The sequence below is a fragment of the Vanessa cardui genome, chromosome 30, assembly GCF_905220365.1.
Source record: "Vanessa cardui chromosome 30, ilVanCard2.1, whole genome shotgun sequence".
NCBI lineage: Eukaryota > Metazoa > Arthropoda > Insecta > Lepidoptera > Nymphalidae > Vanessa > Vanessa cardui.
The window spans coordinates 3,455,980-3,472,321 of NC_061152.1; the positions used below are offsets into that span (position 1 = coordinate 3,455,980).

Consider the following 16,342-nt stretch of genomic DNA (forward strand, 5'->3'; position numbering starts at 1 on the left):
GTTATTTACCTATTTTTCAAAAATAGATGACACCTAATGAGTAAAGTAAACTCTCATTAATCAAAACTTCTTAACATATGAGCTCGAGCATTTATATATAATAATCAAAGAAGATCATCAATTTAACCGATAAACAATGTTACTGAACATTGTGGTATTTCAGTTTGAGTGAGCCAGGGTAATTACAGACAGAAGAGATAGTTCTGAAGGGTTTTGAAATATTGGCTATTTCCATTCATTTGGTGTGCCACACCATTTGTCAGCCCATCCTCTATTTTAATATTATGTTATTATATTGAGAGCCGCAGCAGCTATGGCGTTCATTCAATGATGATAAGCAAAACAGCTACTATTAATAACTATTAACTATTTGTGAAAATTGTTAGCCTGTCAAGCACTTGCTATTATTATTATTCTGATGCACATTGCATCAGAATAATAAAAATAACATCTTTCACAGTGATTTCGACTGTAAATCTTACATATTATATTTAGAATAAATCAGAGGATTTCCACTTTTAATATAAAAGAAAATCAGGAATGAAGGGAGTTGATGTTTTAGGATATGGCAGCCCAGTTTCCTTATGTCAAAGTCAAAACAATGTTTTGCTGGACTCTGGAGGACGAAAACAAAGTTTAATTTATAAAAATTATGATTTTTTAAAATAAAATGTCCGAAGTACCTGTTAAGCGTTACCGTCGCGAGAAATCCTCAGAATCTGAAGAAGATGTGGATAATTACGAACCTTATATACCAGTTAAGGAGAGGAAGAAACAGAAATTGTTAAAGTTAGGACGTCTCGGACAAGTAGCTGCTGAGGCAGCTGCCGAAACTAAGAGTTCCAGCGAAAACGACCCTGACGATGAAGGTATTACTCTAACTTTCAATAAAAAAAAAAAAATTTACATCTTTTTTTATGATAGTATAACTTTTCTCGTACTTAACAACACAAAATAACTGATGTATATAAAAAGAAGACTTTCTTTCTATATATACGATTATTTAAACACGTCTATAGTGTAAATACGCTTAAAGAAATCGAAAAATTTTTTAATAAATTACCCTACAGATCAAAACTTATCACATACACTTTTGACAAATGAACATTATATTTACGTTTTCCAAGCTATTTAAAGAGAGATATTATGCAATATTATGCACTACAAACAGTATTCACACTCAGTTGAGTTTAACAAGTAGTTACTTGTAACAACTTTATTTTCACTTCTAAATTTCCAAAAACAGCTTCATCAAAGTCAATTGATTTACAAATCCTTAATAACTATTATAGATAATTTAAGTTGACGCAATGATCCACCAATTCTGTATCAAATGCCGTTTACTTGGCTTCTATCTTATTATTATTTGTAAGGACATATTTCCAAGAAGGTTCTATTCTTGATTAAATTCATTAAATTTAAAGCTACTGGGTCAGAATGTAAATTCAAGCTCAAGTGTTGATGTTACACTGACTGTGTAAAGTAACTAAATATACAAAACTAGCAAAATTGATGAAATATCGAAATTGATATTCATTGTTACAGCTTGTCAACATTCAGAGTTTCAATAAAATTTTAACGTAATATTATTAATACAATAATAAAAATGTTTACTTTATAAGCTTTTTCCTAATTTTAAGATTTTAATTTTCATTTATTACTTTCTCACTTTTAATTTCTTTATGTTTAAAATTATTTTTTGCTGTGCATGCTGTGCTCTCCTATAATTGAAGGAGCACATAAGTTGTGTAACCTTTATACCATTTTATTTTGAATGTGTAATTAGTGTGTATCCTTTGTTGGGAACTCATAAATAAATAAATAAACTAGCAACTCCTTCTTAGTGCACCTCTAGGACACTCAAGGTATACATGTGCCAAATTTGAAGTCTCTAGATTCAGTGGTTTAGGTTGTGCGTTGTCTGTCAACCACTCAGTCAGTCAGTAACGGAACAGTTTTATTTTATTTTATATTGATTTGTGAAAAAGCCTTCATATACTCAAACAAAGCTTAATAAATGATTAATATACTATTTAAATAAAAAATAACATCTAAAAACTTTTATAAAATGTAAATATATATAAATTTAATATATATATTTTAACCTGACATAGCCCATTTGTGTATGTACCCACTCATCAAATATTGTACCGCCAAGTCGAAGGATCCAGTACTATTATATACGGGAGCCAACCACAGGTACATGGGACATAACATCTTAGTTCCCAAAGATATTTATTAGCAGTATTTTTTACAGTCCTCTTTCCTATGGTCAGTGGTAACCAATTACCATTAGGTGGCCCTACATAATGGAGTCATTTTAATTGTTCAGGAGAAAATCATTTATATTTCTAATCAAAACCAAGTCATTGCTCCTGCAAAAGTCCCTATGTGTTTTTTTTTCATATTATTCGATTGCTCTGTTGCTTTTCGAAACTTCGATGTATGAATATTTCACTGTTAAATTTGTAAACTTTTAAACTAGAAGTAATGACAAAAATGTTTTTACAGTTCGTTCTTATTGAAATAATGATAAAAACGGTGTAACAATTGAATAATATAAAAGTAACATATAGCGACTTTTGCTGAAGCAACAACAATATAGGTTATTCAAATACGCTTTTATATGTACTCTAACAACTTTATTGAGTTATTTTCTGTTAGTTATGAACCGAGAAGATAATAAGAGAGTCAGTAGCTGCTCTTTTTCAACATATAAAAATAGAAAGTCACGTTAGTCAAATACAATTTCCCTATTCACCTTCGCAGGAATACTTACATTTTATCTCTTCTTTATTCTATTCTTTTTAATCCAGTGACACCCTTCTATCTTAAAGAGTGTTTCACTCTCCTTAGGGAGACTCATTACCGTGCTCTTTGCTCGAAAATAAAATGACTTAAAGTTACAGTACCCTTCCCATTTATGTCAATATTATGACCCTCTACCCAAAGGTTGCCTGGAAGAGATCGCTGCTTTGCGATAAGGCAAACAAAATGTTATTTTTAGTTTTAAGATTGTGTGCAATAAAGAATAACTAAATAAGTACAATTACATATAATACATCCTGCCTGGAAGTCAACAAGACGTATTAGCTCTATTCTTTTAATCATTTATATAATCTTGTATTGAATAATATGCCTTATTTACCAATGTATTTTTTAATGAATGATTTCAAAAACGTTTTAGCCTCCCAAGAAGAGTGGGGCCGTCGGTATAATGTATCCCTATTGGATCAACACAGCGAGTTAAAAAGGATTGCAGAAGCGAGAGCCCTATCCGCGGCTGAAAGACAGGCTAAGGAAGAGGAGCACATATTGAAAAGTGTCGCACAGAATACAGCCCTTATGGGGGTCGCTGAATTGGCGAAAGGTATGCTTATAAATCCAATCTCAGTTCTATTAGACATAAGTAGTTTTATTAACACGCTTTTAGTAGCTTTACTTGTATTATAGTACGACACAACTTAGGTGTAGCATCGGCAAATTCAATAAAACCCATCACTGCCGATTCACACAACCAATAGAAACAGCTCCCTATCGCGCCTTTCGACGCTATTCGTCGCTATAGATTCTCGCGTCAGTTCAACCCGAGACAGCAAATTAACGAATAATATATATATAATATAAGGTCATATGTTACTACAAGCTATTACGTTTGTAAGAGCTGAGATGGCTCTGTCCAAATTTACAGGCTTTAAATGTGTAATAATCGCGAAAATTTAAAACAATTTACAGGCTGTTACTACTACGAACAGACAACACATTATCAAGAGTTTGGTATTACTATTATGTATATGTTATCGTAATTTTAAGTGCAGATTAAAATATAGCGAAAAATAATGCGTTAAATTGCAAACACATTTCACGATTCACAATATTTCGACAGATTACCATCTCACCAGATAGATTGTAATCTAACGATGTCTGTAATCATACGGTGACATATACAAGGCATTATAATTTTGTGTTTATAATTCATTTCGTGCTCGGCGTTGTTGGAAAACATCGCGAGGTAACCTAATGTGTTTAATTACCACGAAATTCTGCCACATGTTAAACCAACAGCGTCGAGTGTGCTCCTTACCTCCTCAAAGTTAGGGGCCTTATCCCAGCAGTGGGAAATTTGCACACTGTTAGTACAACTAGGAACAAACAACCAGGGCCATATTTAGGGGAGGGCAACCGGGGCAACTGCCCTGGGGCCTCCACATTAGTGGGGGCCACATTTTTCAGCAAGTTAACATACCGTATATACAACAATACCGAGATATAGGCAAATTATAACAATGTTATTATTTAATATTTTAAAAGTTAACGATACAAGTAAATAAGTCATAGCTTAGTGATTGAAATGAAAAAGTAATTAATTCATGGTAATATAATTATTAGGTTGTTCACGCTTCTGGTTGTCTAGGGCCCCCACTGCTTTGTAGCCCGGGGGCCTCCAGACCTTAACATAAAGAGTTGGGCATTATATTAAAACTTAGGTCTTATATACTAGTACGGATGTTTGTTAAAATAATGGTTTCCAGGTATCCAATACTCGGAACCGATCAAAACGTCATGGCGTGCACCACGCTGTATCCTGGAGCTGCCGGAATCAAGACACGAGGTCGTTCGACAAGACCTGCGCATCTTGGTCGAGGGTGAAGATGTACCACCACCGATAAAGACGTTCCAGCATATGAAGTTTCCAAAAGGTACGATAATATTATCATCATTACACAGTATAAAACGTAAGTTGCTTACCACTGTCCCTATGTGTGCTTAGATCTTTGAAGCTACGTAATGGATTTTGATGCGGTTTTTTTCCGTCTCGCATTTTTGAATTTGTACCGATAATTATTGTTTAAATATTGACAAATATCCAGTGTTTAATCGTTTTTATAAAACAAAAAAAATAAATAAGTTTTAATTGATACTTTTTTTAAATACATTTTTGAAGTACATACATCTTTGACAAATTTTGAATAAAGCTAAAAAACGTGGTAACTCAAAAGTGATTCACTTTTGGAATATGCATATGGGGGTTAAAATTATTGCAAATAGCCACCCCTATCACCTCCTGACGGATATACGTCGAGTTACCAATAACCCAATATAATACACGGACAATATAGTAAAGAAACACTGATAATTTTAGAAATTTGTAATGTGATGTCGTAAATAAACAAATTCTGTAGTATATTTAGTATCAGTATTGCACCCGTGCGAAGCCGGGGCGGGTCGATAGTATATTACAAATAAGTAGTAGAAATATAACTTACATTACAAGACCTTTTTTTTGTAGCAAAGAGCCTATCTAAGATCGAATTTTCTAATATATCAACAAATTTCAGGTATCCTCCGAGGTCTAGAAGCGAAAGGTATCAAGAGTCCAACCCCCATCCAAGTTCAGGGTATTCCAGCTGTGCTAAGCGGCCGGGACATGATTGGAATAGCCTTCACCGGTTCCGGAAAGACCCTGGTCTTCACTTTGCCCATAATCATGTTCTGTGTGGAGCAAGAGGTCAAGATGCCGTTTATAAGGTAAGTGGTAACGGCAACACTTAGTCATACTAGGTTGCTAGGTTGTGTTCCAGTTTGAAGATTAGAGGCCTCCATGGTAGAGTAGTGTGTACACCAGTTTTCTTGGGTATGCCCCGAGAAAGTTCATTAGTTTTCTATGTTGTCTTGGGTCTGGGTGTTTGTGGTCGTTACTTCTGATTTTCCACAACACAAGTGCTTCAGCTACTTAAATTGGGATCAGAGTAATGTATGCTGTTGTCCAATATTTAATTTAAAAAAATTATGGTAGTGTAGTATCTTAAGCAAAGTGCCCGTGAACAAGCAAGGTTTTAGCAATATATTCTTCAGTTTTAAAAATATTTCAATGGTCTAAGAATGGAATAATTAATCTGTGAGGCGTCTGGGTTCTTGGCACACCTATGTTAAGTCGGGCCTGAGGCAATGATTATTTGTCCATTGCTTTGAATAAATCCTAATTTATACCCTTATTTATTTCACTGGAAAACGAGTTGGAAAACTTAAATAAAATGGGGGTATACGTTTCCCTCTGGGGCCAAATGCCCCAAAACACCCACTAGTAATAACTTTACTTGGTGGTAGGGCTTTGTGCAAGCCCGTCTGGGTGGGAACCCATGGATTGCAACAGGGTGGCTGTCAGGTGCGTTGCCGACCCTTAAGAAAGGAGTACGCTCTTTTCTTGAAGGTTCCTAAGTTGTATAGGTTCGGAAAATTTTCCGGATATAGCTGGTTCCTCAGAGTTATCGTGGTTGTGTATCTATACAAATAATAAAATTGGAGTGTCTGTTTGTAATATTACCCCTAAATTACCCCTTTTTACTCAACTCTAATATAACATTTTTTTACAATTTTTGTCTGGAACGGCTGGACCGATTTTGAAGGGACTTTCATTGGTAGATAACTGGTATAATAGGGAGTAACTTAGGCTACAATATTATTATTATTTTTTAATTCAAACGCGTACAAGGTCGCGGGCACAGCTCGTCTAAAATAAATATTAAGAGGATTACAAAATTAATCGTCTGTTTAATGACTTTGAACAGGAACGAAGGTCCGTATGGTCTGATAATCTGCCCGTCTCGAGAACTGGCGAAGCAGACCCACGACATCATACTCCACTTCGTGAAACACTTGAAGATGACCGGCAGTCCGGAGATCAGGAGCTGCCTGGCAATCGGAGGTCAGTGTCAGGGTCCATCTCGTATGGAATGTAGCATATGTTCTCTCTTGGGATGCGAGCTTGGTTCATAGCAGATTACATCGAATTCGATTCAGTAGTTTTGCCGATAAATACCAACAAATATACAGTTGCTTTTGTATTTCGTCATTGCTCCTGCAAAAGTCGCTGTGTGTTTTCGATAATATGGGCCACCTGATGGTAAGTCACCATCACCCATAGACAATGACGCTGTAAGAAGTATTAACTATTCCTTACATCGTCAATGTGCCATCAACCTTGGGAACTAAGTTGTTATGTCCCTTGTGCCTGTAGTTACTGCTCACTCTTCAAACCGGAACACAACAATACTGAGTACTGTTATTTGGCGGTAGAATATCTGATAAGTGGGTACCTACACCATACCCAGACGGGATTGCACAAAGCCCTACCACCAAGTTTTTTCATTACTTTCTATAGTTTAAAAGTTTACAAATCGAACTATGCGATATTCCTGCATCGAAACTTTCATATATTGAAATAACGATTAAACCACAGCAATCGAAAATTATGGAAAAAAAAAGCACATAGCGACTTTTGCATGAGCAACGACGATTTATTTCTCACGTGAATACGATCTTTACACAAACGTAATAACTCGTAATATCGTATGACCTAATATATTCGTCAATTCGACGCGTCGCTTTACACGCACTCGCTGTCTCGGGTCGAACTGACGCGGGAATCTATAGCGACGAATAGCGTCGAGTGGCGCGATAGGGAGCTGTTTCGGTTGGTTTTGTAAATCGGCAGTAATCGGTTTCATTGCATTTGCCGATGCTAGTTGTGTCGTACTAAAAATTAAAAATTAATATTAGTATAGATCATTTTTAAGAACTAGCGCGCACTGGTGATTTTTGTCACGGTGACTGTTTCGTCACTCTTGTCGAGTCAATGAACATGTATGGAGGTGTGCGCACATTACGACGTGACAATTGGGTGACATTTGTATCTGCATCTGTACATATTCACGGACTCGACAAGAGTGACGAAACAGTTACCGTGACAAAAATCACCAGTGCGCGCTAGTTCTAAGTCATCAGTATTGAGACGCATTTTTTTTTTTAATTTTATCATTGTCACTAATCGATACGTATTCAGCCAATGTCGTAATATAAATTAAAAAATATTTTTAGTATAGATTACTTTAAGAACTAGCGCGCACTGGTGATTTTTGTCATGGCGACTGTTTCGTCACACTAATGTATGTGTACAGGTGTAGCGGTGTCAGAGTGTATGGAAGTTGTCCAAAGGGGGGTACATATCATGGTGGCGACCCCCGGCCGTCTTATGGACATGCTCGATAAGAAAATGGTAAGAAATATTTGGATTCAATTTTCAATGGGAATATCCTACTCGACATAACCTCAGTTCCAGTAAGAGCTACAGTCCTGGTCTGTCTCCCACATAGTTCCATTTTATGGGTGCCATTTAAAATGGAAAAGTATTTTAATTACAAATTAATGTGATATATGTGTGGTTTAGTATAGTATCTGTAAATTTCCTCCTGTAAGGCCTCCATTTGAGGAGAAAGTTTGGGACATATTTCGCCCCTCTGTTCCAATGTGGCAGATTTTCATTGAAATTAGACACGGGCAGGTTTCCTCAGGATGTTTCCCTCTGCTGCCGGGCATTAGACGAATAAATAACACAAATTAAGCACATGAATATTCAGTAGCTACCCTCGATTCTGAATGTAGATTCTACCGAGAAGAACCGGCAAGAAACTCTGTAAATACTCTTTTCCATCATTTCAATTGCAGAGTATGTTATCATTTTTATGTCCAATATTTATTTATCTATTTACTAGTTAATGTTATTGGAATCGAGATGGCCCAGTGGTTAAAACGCGTGCATCTTAACCGATGATTGCGGGTTCAAACCCAGACAAGCACAGCTGATTCATGTGCTTAATTTGTCTGTATAATTCATCTCGTGCTCAGCGGTGAAGGAAAACATCGTGAGGAAACCCGCATGTGACAAATTTCATAAAAATTCTGCCACATGTGTATTCCACCAACCCGCATTGGAACAGCGTGGTGGAATATTTTCCCTACCTTCTCCTCAAAAAGGAGGAGGAGGCCTTTAGCCCAGCAGTGGGAATTTACAGGCTGTTGTTGTTGTTATTGGAAATTTTAGGGATGGTTTAATAAGTGATCACTTAAAAAAATATAATCACGGCAAAAATAAAATTCCAGGTAAGGCTAAACGTATGTAGGTATCTCTGCATGGACGAAGCTGACAGGATGATTGATATGGGCTTTGAAGAAGACGTCAGGACTATATTCTCGTACTTCGCCGGTCAGCGTCAGACCCTGCTTTTTAGCGCTACCATGCCCAGGAAAATACAGAACTTCGCAAGGTATGTGTGAAGCTTTCGTGTCTGAAATCGAGTCTTCGGTAAATAAACATAGTAAACATAGTAGAGACCTTGGATCACTCAGTATTCAGTAGATTTTTTCGGCTGTTGCAGAGGTCCACGGGCGGTGGTAAATACTCTCCATGGGGCAGTGGCGGATAGGCTAAGTAGGCTGGAGCCTAGGGCGGCAGATTTAGGGGTCGGCAAATTTAGCCCAAATTTGTTATTATCTTACAGAAATTATAAAAAAACTTACACTTATATGTATACACGTTACGTCCGTAATCCGTATACTCGTCACATCATAGCGGGTTGGAAAAATAATCTAGTAACTGACAGAAATATCACCTAGTTTATAATCATAATAATAATGGGAATGAGCCGACGTAATGAGGACGATAGAACACAAATCATAAATGTTGCAAAAAAGTAGGGACGGAAAAAATTGAATAGCCTACTAGCCTAGTAGCGGCAGATTTGTAAATCCGCAACTGCCATGGGGTATATCTCCAGCTCGTTTGCCAAATATAGCATAAAAAAGTATAATGGTACACAAATAATGAAGCGTCAATAGTTTACTGTATGAATCCCTGACAAGTAAACCATGGGGGATTACTGTCCTCCCCACTTCCAGCTCGAGCTTGTAGTTTCATTGGGTGATATATACGAATATTAGTAATACATACTTCAAAATGGGACGATGCTACGTCGTTCGTGGTTAGTCTACCCGTGACCACAAACGCTGTAAAGTGCTCGAAACGTCGGGATGTTAAAAACAATTAATATAGGCGATTCAAATCCGTTATAACTAGTTTTATTTAAATGTGTAATAATCGAGAAAATTATGTGAACCAGTACGGAATGGAAACATCAAATAAAATTCGTGTGGTATAAATTCCTATATACTCAGAAAGTCCTTGGTTACGACACATCGATAAACCAAAGACGATTTGACAAGTATAGTAAGACACAAATTAGATGTAGCATCGGAAAATGCAATGGAATGAAAATAAAACCGATTACTGCCGATTTACACGACCAATAGAAATAGCTCCCTATCGCGCCATTCGACGCTATTCGTCGCTATAGTTTCACGCGTCAGATATAGCAAGTGTATGTACATCGACGCGTCAAATTGACGAATATATTAAGTCATATGATATTACAAGTTATTACCTTTGTGCAAAGATCATGTTTACATAAGAAATAAATATTGATAATTTGGGATAGCGTACTTAATTCGGATGTGATCGGTTTTACGAATTTTGCCGATGCGACATCTAAGTTGTGTCGTACTATACATCAGACAATGTCCGCCGCCAGGTCGGCTCTGGTGAAGCCGGTGACTGTGAACGTGGGGCGCGCGGGCGCGGCGTCGCTGAGCGTGCGCCAGGAGCTGGAGCCCGTGAAGGCCGAGGCGCGCACCGTCCACCTGCTGCACTGCCTGCAGAAGACGCCGCCGCCCGTGCTCGTGTTCGCCGAGCGCAAGCAGCACGTCGACGCCATACACGAGTACCTGCTGCTCAAGGGTACGCACGCACGCACACGCGCACGCACACACACACACACACACACACACACACACACACACACACACACACACGCACACGCGAACACACGCGCACACGAACACAAACACACGCACACGCACGCACATATACGCACACGCGCACGCGCACACACACGCACGCACACACACACACACACGCGCACATACACACACGCGCGCGCGCATACACACTCGCGCACATACACACACACACAAACAAACACATACGCGCACACACACACAAGCGCGCACTCACACACACACACACGCGCACACACACACAAGCGCGCACTCACACACACACACACGCGCACACACACACACGCACACACACATTGAGAGATAAATATAAATATGAGACAACGTCACATACATTACTCTGATCCCAATGTAAGTAGCTGAAGCACTTGTGCTGTGGTAATCAGAAGTAACGACGGTATAAACACCCAGACCCAAGGCAACATAGAAAACTAATGGTAATCTATATCGACTCGGCCGGGAATCGATCCCGGGACCTCAGAGTGGCGTACCCATGAAAACCGGTGTACGCACCACTCGACCATGGAGGTCATCAAAAGATAGCACACCTTGGGAATGTAACGATCGCCTCCTGACTATTTCATCTCATATTAAATTGTTTATATAATATATGAGACAAACAAAAAAAACCGCTGTTTCGTTCGCCGGTTCTTCTCAGTTCAGGGTATTTTCTTTTCCGTACCGGTGGTATTGTTGGTACTGGTGGCACGCCAAGTTTCCGACTCCGCTGTCAATAAATCCTTCTTGAGGCAAGGTATCCGTTTCTATAATAAAATTCCGCAGACATTTTTAACTTTGCCGATTAGTAAATACAAATCGTTTGTAAAAAATACATTGGTAGAAAAAGCATATTATTCGATACAAGATTTTATAGATGATAAAAAATCGTGGAGTTAATACCTGTTGACTTCCAAGCAGGATACATTAATTTAAATAATTGTATTTAATTAAGACTTTGTATTTTTTAAATGTTAAAAAAGAGTAACTACTGAGTTTCTTGCCGGTTCTTCTCGGTAGAATCTACTTTCCGAACCGGTGGTAGCTTCACTTGATTGTTAAATGACGATTCAAAAGTGCTTGTAAAAGCCCACTTGAATAAAGTTTATTTTGATTTTGTTTCAATTGACCATCAATAAGAAAGTGTAATGCTTCTATATTGGATATTGTTGTTTGAGTTTGAGCTTGTGTACTATAAACGTCTTCTATGGTTGGCTGGTCTCCTTTGATTGGCTGTCGAGACCGAAATTGATCATGACGTCATCATCATCTTTACCATCACCATCGTCGTCATCATTATCATGATAACTTTATGCTTCAGGCGTGGAAGCTGTGGCAATTCACGGCGGTAAGGATCAAGAGGAGCGATCTCGCGCTGTAGAAGCCTTCAGAAAGGGAGAGAAGGATGTACTCGTCGCCACGGACGTCGCCAGCAAAGGTACTCCAACTTACACAGAGTCTCCACTTAGTGGTAGATCTTTGTGCAAGCCCCTTTTAGTAGATTCCACTTAATCATCAGATATTCTACCGCCAAACAATAACATAGGCAATCACCACTGAATATTCATGTGCTTAACTTGTGTTTATAATTCATCTCGTGCTCGGCGGTGAAGGAAAACATCGTGAGGAAACCTGCATGTGTCATTTCGTAGAAATTTGGCCACATGTGTATTCCACCAACCCGCATTGGAACAGCGTAGTAATATGTTCCAAACCTTCTTAAAAGGAGAGGAGTTCTTAGCCCAGCAGTGGGAAATTTACAGTCTATGTTGTTGTTGTTGTTATAAGTCGAGTGAATATAACAAATCCCCCCATTCCAGGTCTGGACTTCGAGAATATCCAGCACGTGATCAACTACGACATGCCGGAGGATATTGAGAACTACGTGCATCGCATCGGTCGTACCGGGCGAGCCGGTGGGGGCGGAGTCGCCACCACGCTCCTGGGAAGAGCTGCTGATACCAGTGTGCTGCGGGACCTCGCACACCTGCTCACTGAGGCTGGCCAACGCGTGAGTGGATAAATACAGTAATCCACATGACTCTACCGTAGAATGACCTCTTGACTACATCGTAAACACCTGAACTACACCACATTACTATACTGCAGTCTCTTGTACTAGACCCCTTGACTATAGCGTTGACTCCTGTACTACACCACATTACTATACTGCAGTCTCCTGTACTAGACCCCTTGACTATAGCGTAGACTCCTGTACTACACCACATTACTGTACTGCAGCCTCCTGTACTAGACCCCTTGACTATAGTGTAAACTCCTGTACTACACCACATTACTGTACTGCAGTCTCCTGTACTAGACCCCTTGACTATAGCGTAGACTCCTGTACTACACCACATTACTGTACTGCAGCCTCCTGTACTAGACTCCTTGACTATAGCGTTGACTCCTGTACTACACCACATTACTATACTGCAGTCTCCTGTACTAGACCCCTTGACTATAACGTAGACTCCTGTACTACACCACATTACTATACTGCAGTCTCCTGTACTAGACCCCTTGACTATAGCATAGACTCCTGTACTACACCACATTACTATACTGCAGCCTCCTGTACTAGACCGCCTGACTATAGCGTAGACTCCTGTACTACACCACATTACTGTACTGCAGCCTCCTGTACTAGACTCCTTGACTATAGCGTTGACTCCTGTACTACACCACATTACTATACTGCAGTCTCCTGTACTAGACCCCTTGACTATAACGTAGACTCCTGTACTACACCACATTACTATACTGCAGTCTCCTGTACTAGACCCCTTGACTATAGCATAGACTCCTGTACTACACCACATTACTATACTGCAGCCTCCTGTACTAGACCCCTTGACTATAGCGTAGACTCCTGTACTACACCACATTACTATACTGCAGCCTCCTGTACTAGACCGCCTGACTATAGTGTAGACTCCTGTACTATATAATGATTCTAGGCTGCTATCTCCTGTACTACACCCTGTGACTATAGCGTAGTGTAGACCTGTACTAGACCCCTGACTCCTTTATTATACATCATATTACTTGGCTGTAGCCTCCTGTACTAGACTCAGAGTCGGATTTAAAGGTCTCGAGGCCCCCGGGCCACAAAGCAATGGAGGCCCTAGACCAACAGAAGCGTGAACACCCTAATAATTATGAATTAATTAGTTTTTTTTTTAATTTCAATCAATAAGTTATGATTTTTACTTGTGTCGGTAACTTTTAAAATATTTAGTAGTAATATTGTTATAATTTGACTATATCTCGGTATTTGTTAACTTGCTAAAAACTGTGGCCCCCACTAATGTGGAGGCCCCAGGGCAGTTGCCCCGGTCGCCCTCCCCTAAATACGGCCCTGACTCCTGTACTACAGCATGTTACTATGCTGCAGTCTCCTGTACTACACCTCATTATTAAATGATAATCTCCTGATAGTAAAATTTTTCTATTTCCAGGTGCCAGCATTCCTACTAGACATGATCGGGGAACCAGATGTGCCCATGGCAGATGGCCAAGGCTGTTCCTACTGCGGTGGTCTTGGACACAGGATTACTGGTATGACTCCAAACTATATCAATGTCTATTATTATAAATTGTTTAAAAATTGGGAAATTATTAAAAAAAAATACTTATAGTACGACACAACATAGATGTAGCATCGGCAATTCAATAAAATCGATTCACACAACTAATAGAAACAGCTCCCTATCGCGCCACTCGACGCTATTCGTCGCTATAGATTCCCGCGTCAGTTCGACCCGAGACAGCGAGTGCGTGTAAAGCGACGCGTCGAATTGACGAATATATTAGGTCATACGATATTACAAGTTATTGCGTTTGTGTAAAGATCATATTCGCATGAGAAATAAATATTGATAATTTGGTATAGCGCACTCAATTCGGATGTGATCGATTTCACGAATTTTGCCAATGTGACATCTAATTTGTGTCGTACTATACCCTCCCATAAGAAGTTATCACTTCAAAAATGGCTCCAAACCTTATATTAACATATTCTATGCGATTTGATAATAATCATTACACAGTATAAAACAAAGTCGCTTACCACTGTCTATCGCTATGTATGTTTAGATATTTGAAATTACGCAACGGATTTTGATGCGATTTTTTTCAATAGATAGAGTAATTCTAGAGAAAAGTTTTTGTATATGTCACCGTAAGATTAAAATCTGCCTTGTTAGATTATAAACTGTACAAAAAGATCGCCCAATCAGGAGGAGCATTCGTCAGGTGACAATATGACGCGGGAAAGATTGTAATCTAACAGTTTAACATCGATAGATTACAATATAGTGTTACGAGAGTAACCCTAGCCTTCTACGGTGTCATGACATTTGATTCTATATCATAATTTATATCACATTATTATTGCATATTATGAATATAGCAGGGGCTATTGAATTAAATTTATTATCTATAATTATTATTGTTATTAATTGATGAATAATAATTTGTAAAACTGTAATTAATATTATTTTATATGGCATAGCATTTAATACTGGCATGTAACACTATTTCTTATTTCAAATATGATTGAGCTGTCATTAGAAAACAATTGGACGATAGCGGGCATTGTAACAAAAGATAGAGAGATTGGAGCATCATTGTAAAACAATAATATTATATTGGCCATCCCGAACTACTGAAATAACAATAGTGAAAAATAATACGTTAAATTGCAGTAAATTATAATCTCACCAGATAGATTGTAATCTAACGAATTTTATAATCTTACGGTGACATATATAATACACGGACGATATAGTAAAGAAACACTGATAATTTCAGAAGTTTTTAATGTGATGTCGTAAATAAACAAATGATGTAGTATATTTAGTATCAGTATTGTACTCAACATGTATGTTTTTGTTACAGAATGTCCGAAACTCGAGGCCGTCCAAAACAAGCAGGCATCGAATATTGGCAGGCGAGATTACTTGGCGAACACCGCCGCCGATTATTAGTTTATATGTAATAATTAAATACTAATTAATAATAATAATAATATTTCAATACAATTTTCGATTGTTTTATTTTCAAATTGTTGTTTAAAAGAAGAACACTTTTTTTTATTAAAAATAGCTTTTTAATCACTGGTTTAGTGATAATCCAATGTGTTTCAAATTGTGCGTGTATGTATTTAGCATCTAAGTTGTGGTTCTCAAAAGGGAGAGCTGTCACCCAGTGGCGGACTACGCCCGTCAGAGGATGTGGTTTTACAAGCCTTTTATTAAGATTACATTCTCGACGACGTCTGTGGTCGAGTGGTGTGTACACCGGTTTTCATGGGTACGCCACTCTGAGGTCCCGGGTTCGAATCCCGGCCGAGTCAATGTAGATTACCATTAGTTTTCTATGTTGTCTTGAGTCTGGGTGTTTGTGGTACCGTCGTTACTTTTGATTACCACAACACAAGTGCTTCAGCTACTTACATTGGGATCAGAGTAGTGTATGTGATGTTGTCTCATATTTATTAATTATTTACATTTGTGTGTATAAAGTTTGATTATCTTTATTGTACAGTACTACACAAATTAGATATATCATCGGTAAAATTCGTAAAATCGATCACATCCGAATTGACCGAATTCTCCCGAATTATCAATATTTATTTCTTATGTGAATATGA

General features: G+C 38.3%; 1 protein-coding gene across 1 annotated transcript; it reads left to right on the plus strand.

Annotated features, from left to right (window-relative positions):
• The first annotated feature begins 571 nt into the window (after positions 1–571).
• Positions 572–15,728, plus strand: LOC124542296 (ATP-dependent RNA helicase abstrakt). Its single transcript, XM_047120259.1, has 12 exons — positions 572–869; positions 3,188–3,370; positions 4,533–4,700; positions 5,340–5,529; positions 6,570–6,706; positions 7,959–8,056; positions 8,941–9,104; positions 10,425–10,630; positions 12,008–12,124; positions 12,507–12,697; positions 14,148–14,247; positions 15,589–15,728. The coding sequence occupies exons 1-12, from the start codon at positions 671–673 to the stop codon at positions 15,675–15,677; spliced, it is 1,842 nt and encodes a 613-aa protein (XP_046976215.1). The 5' UTR covers positions 572–670; the 3' UTR covers positions 15,678–15,728.
• Positions 15,729–16,342: the final 614 nt, after the last annotated feature.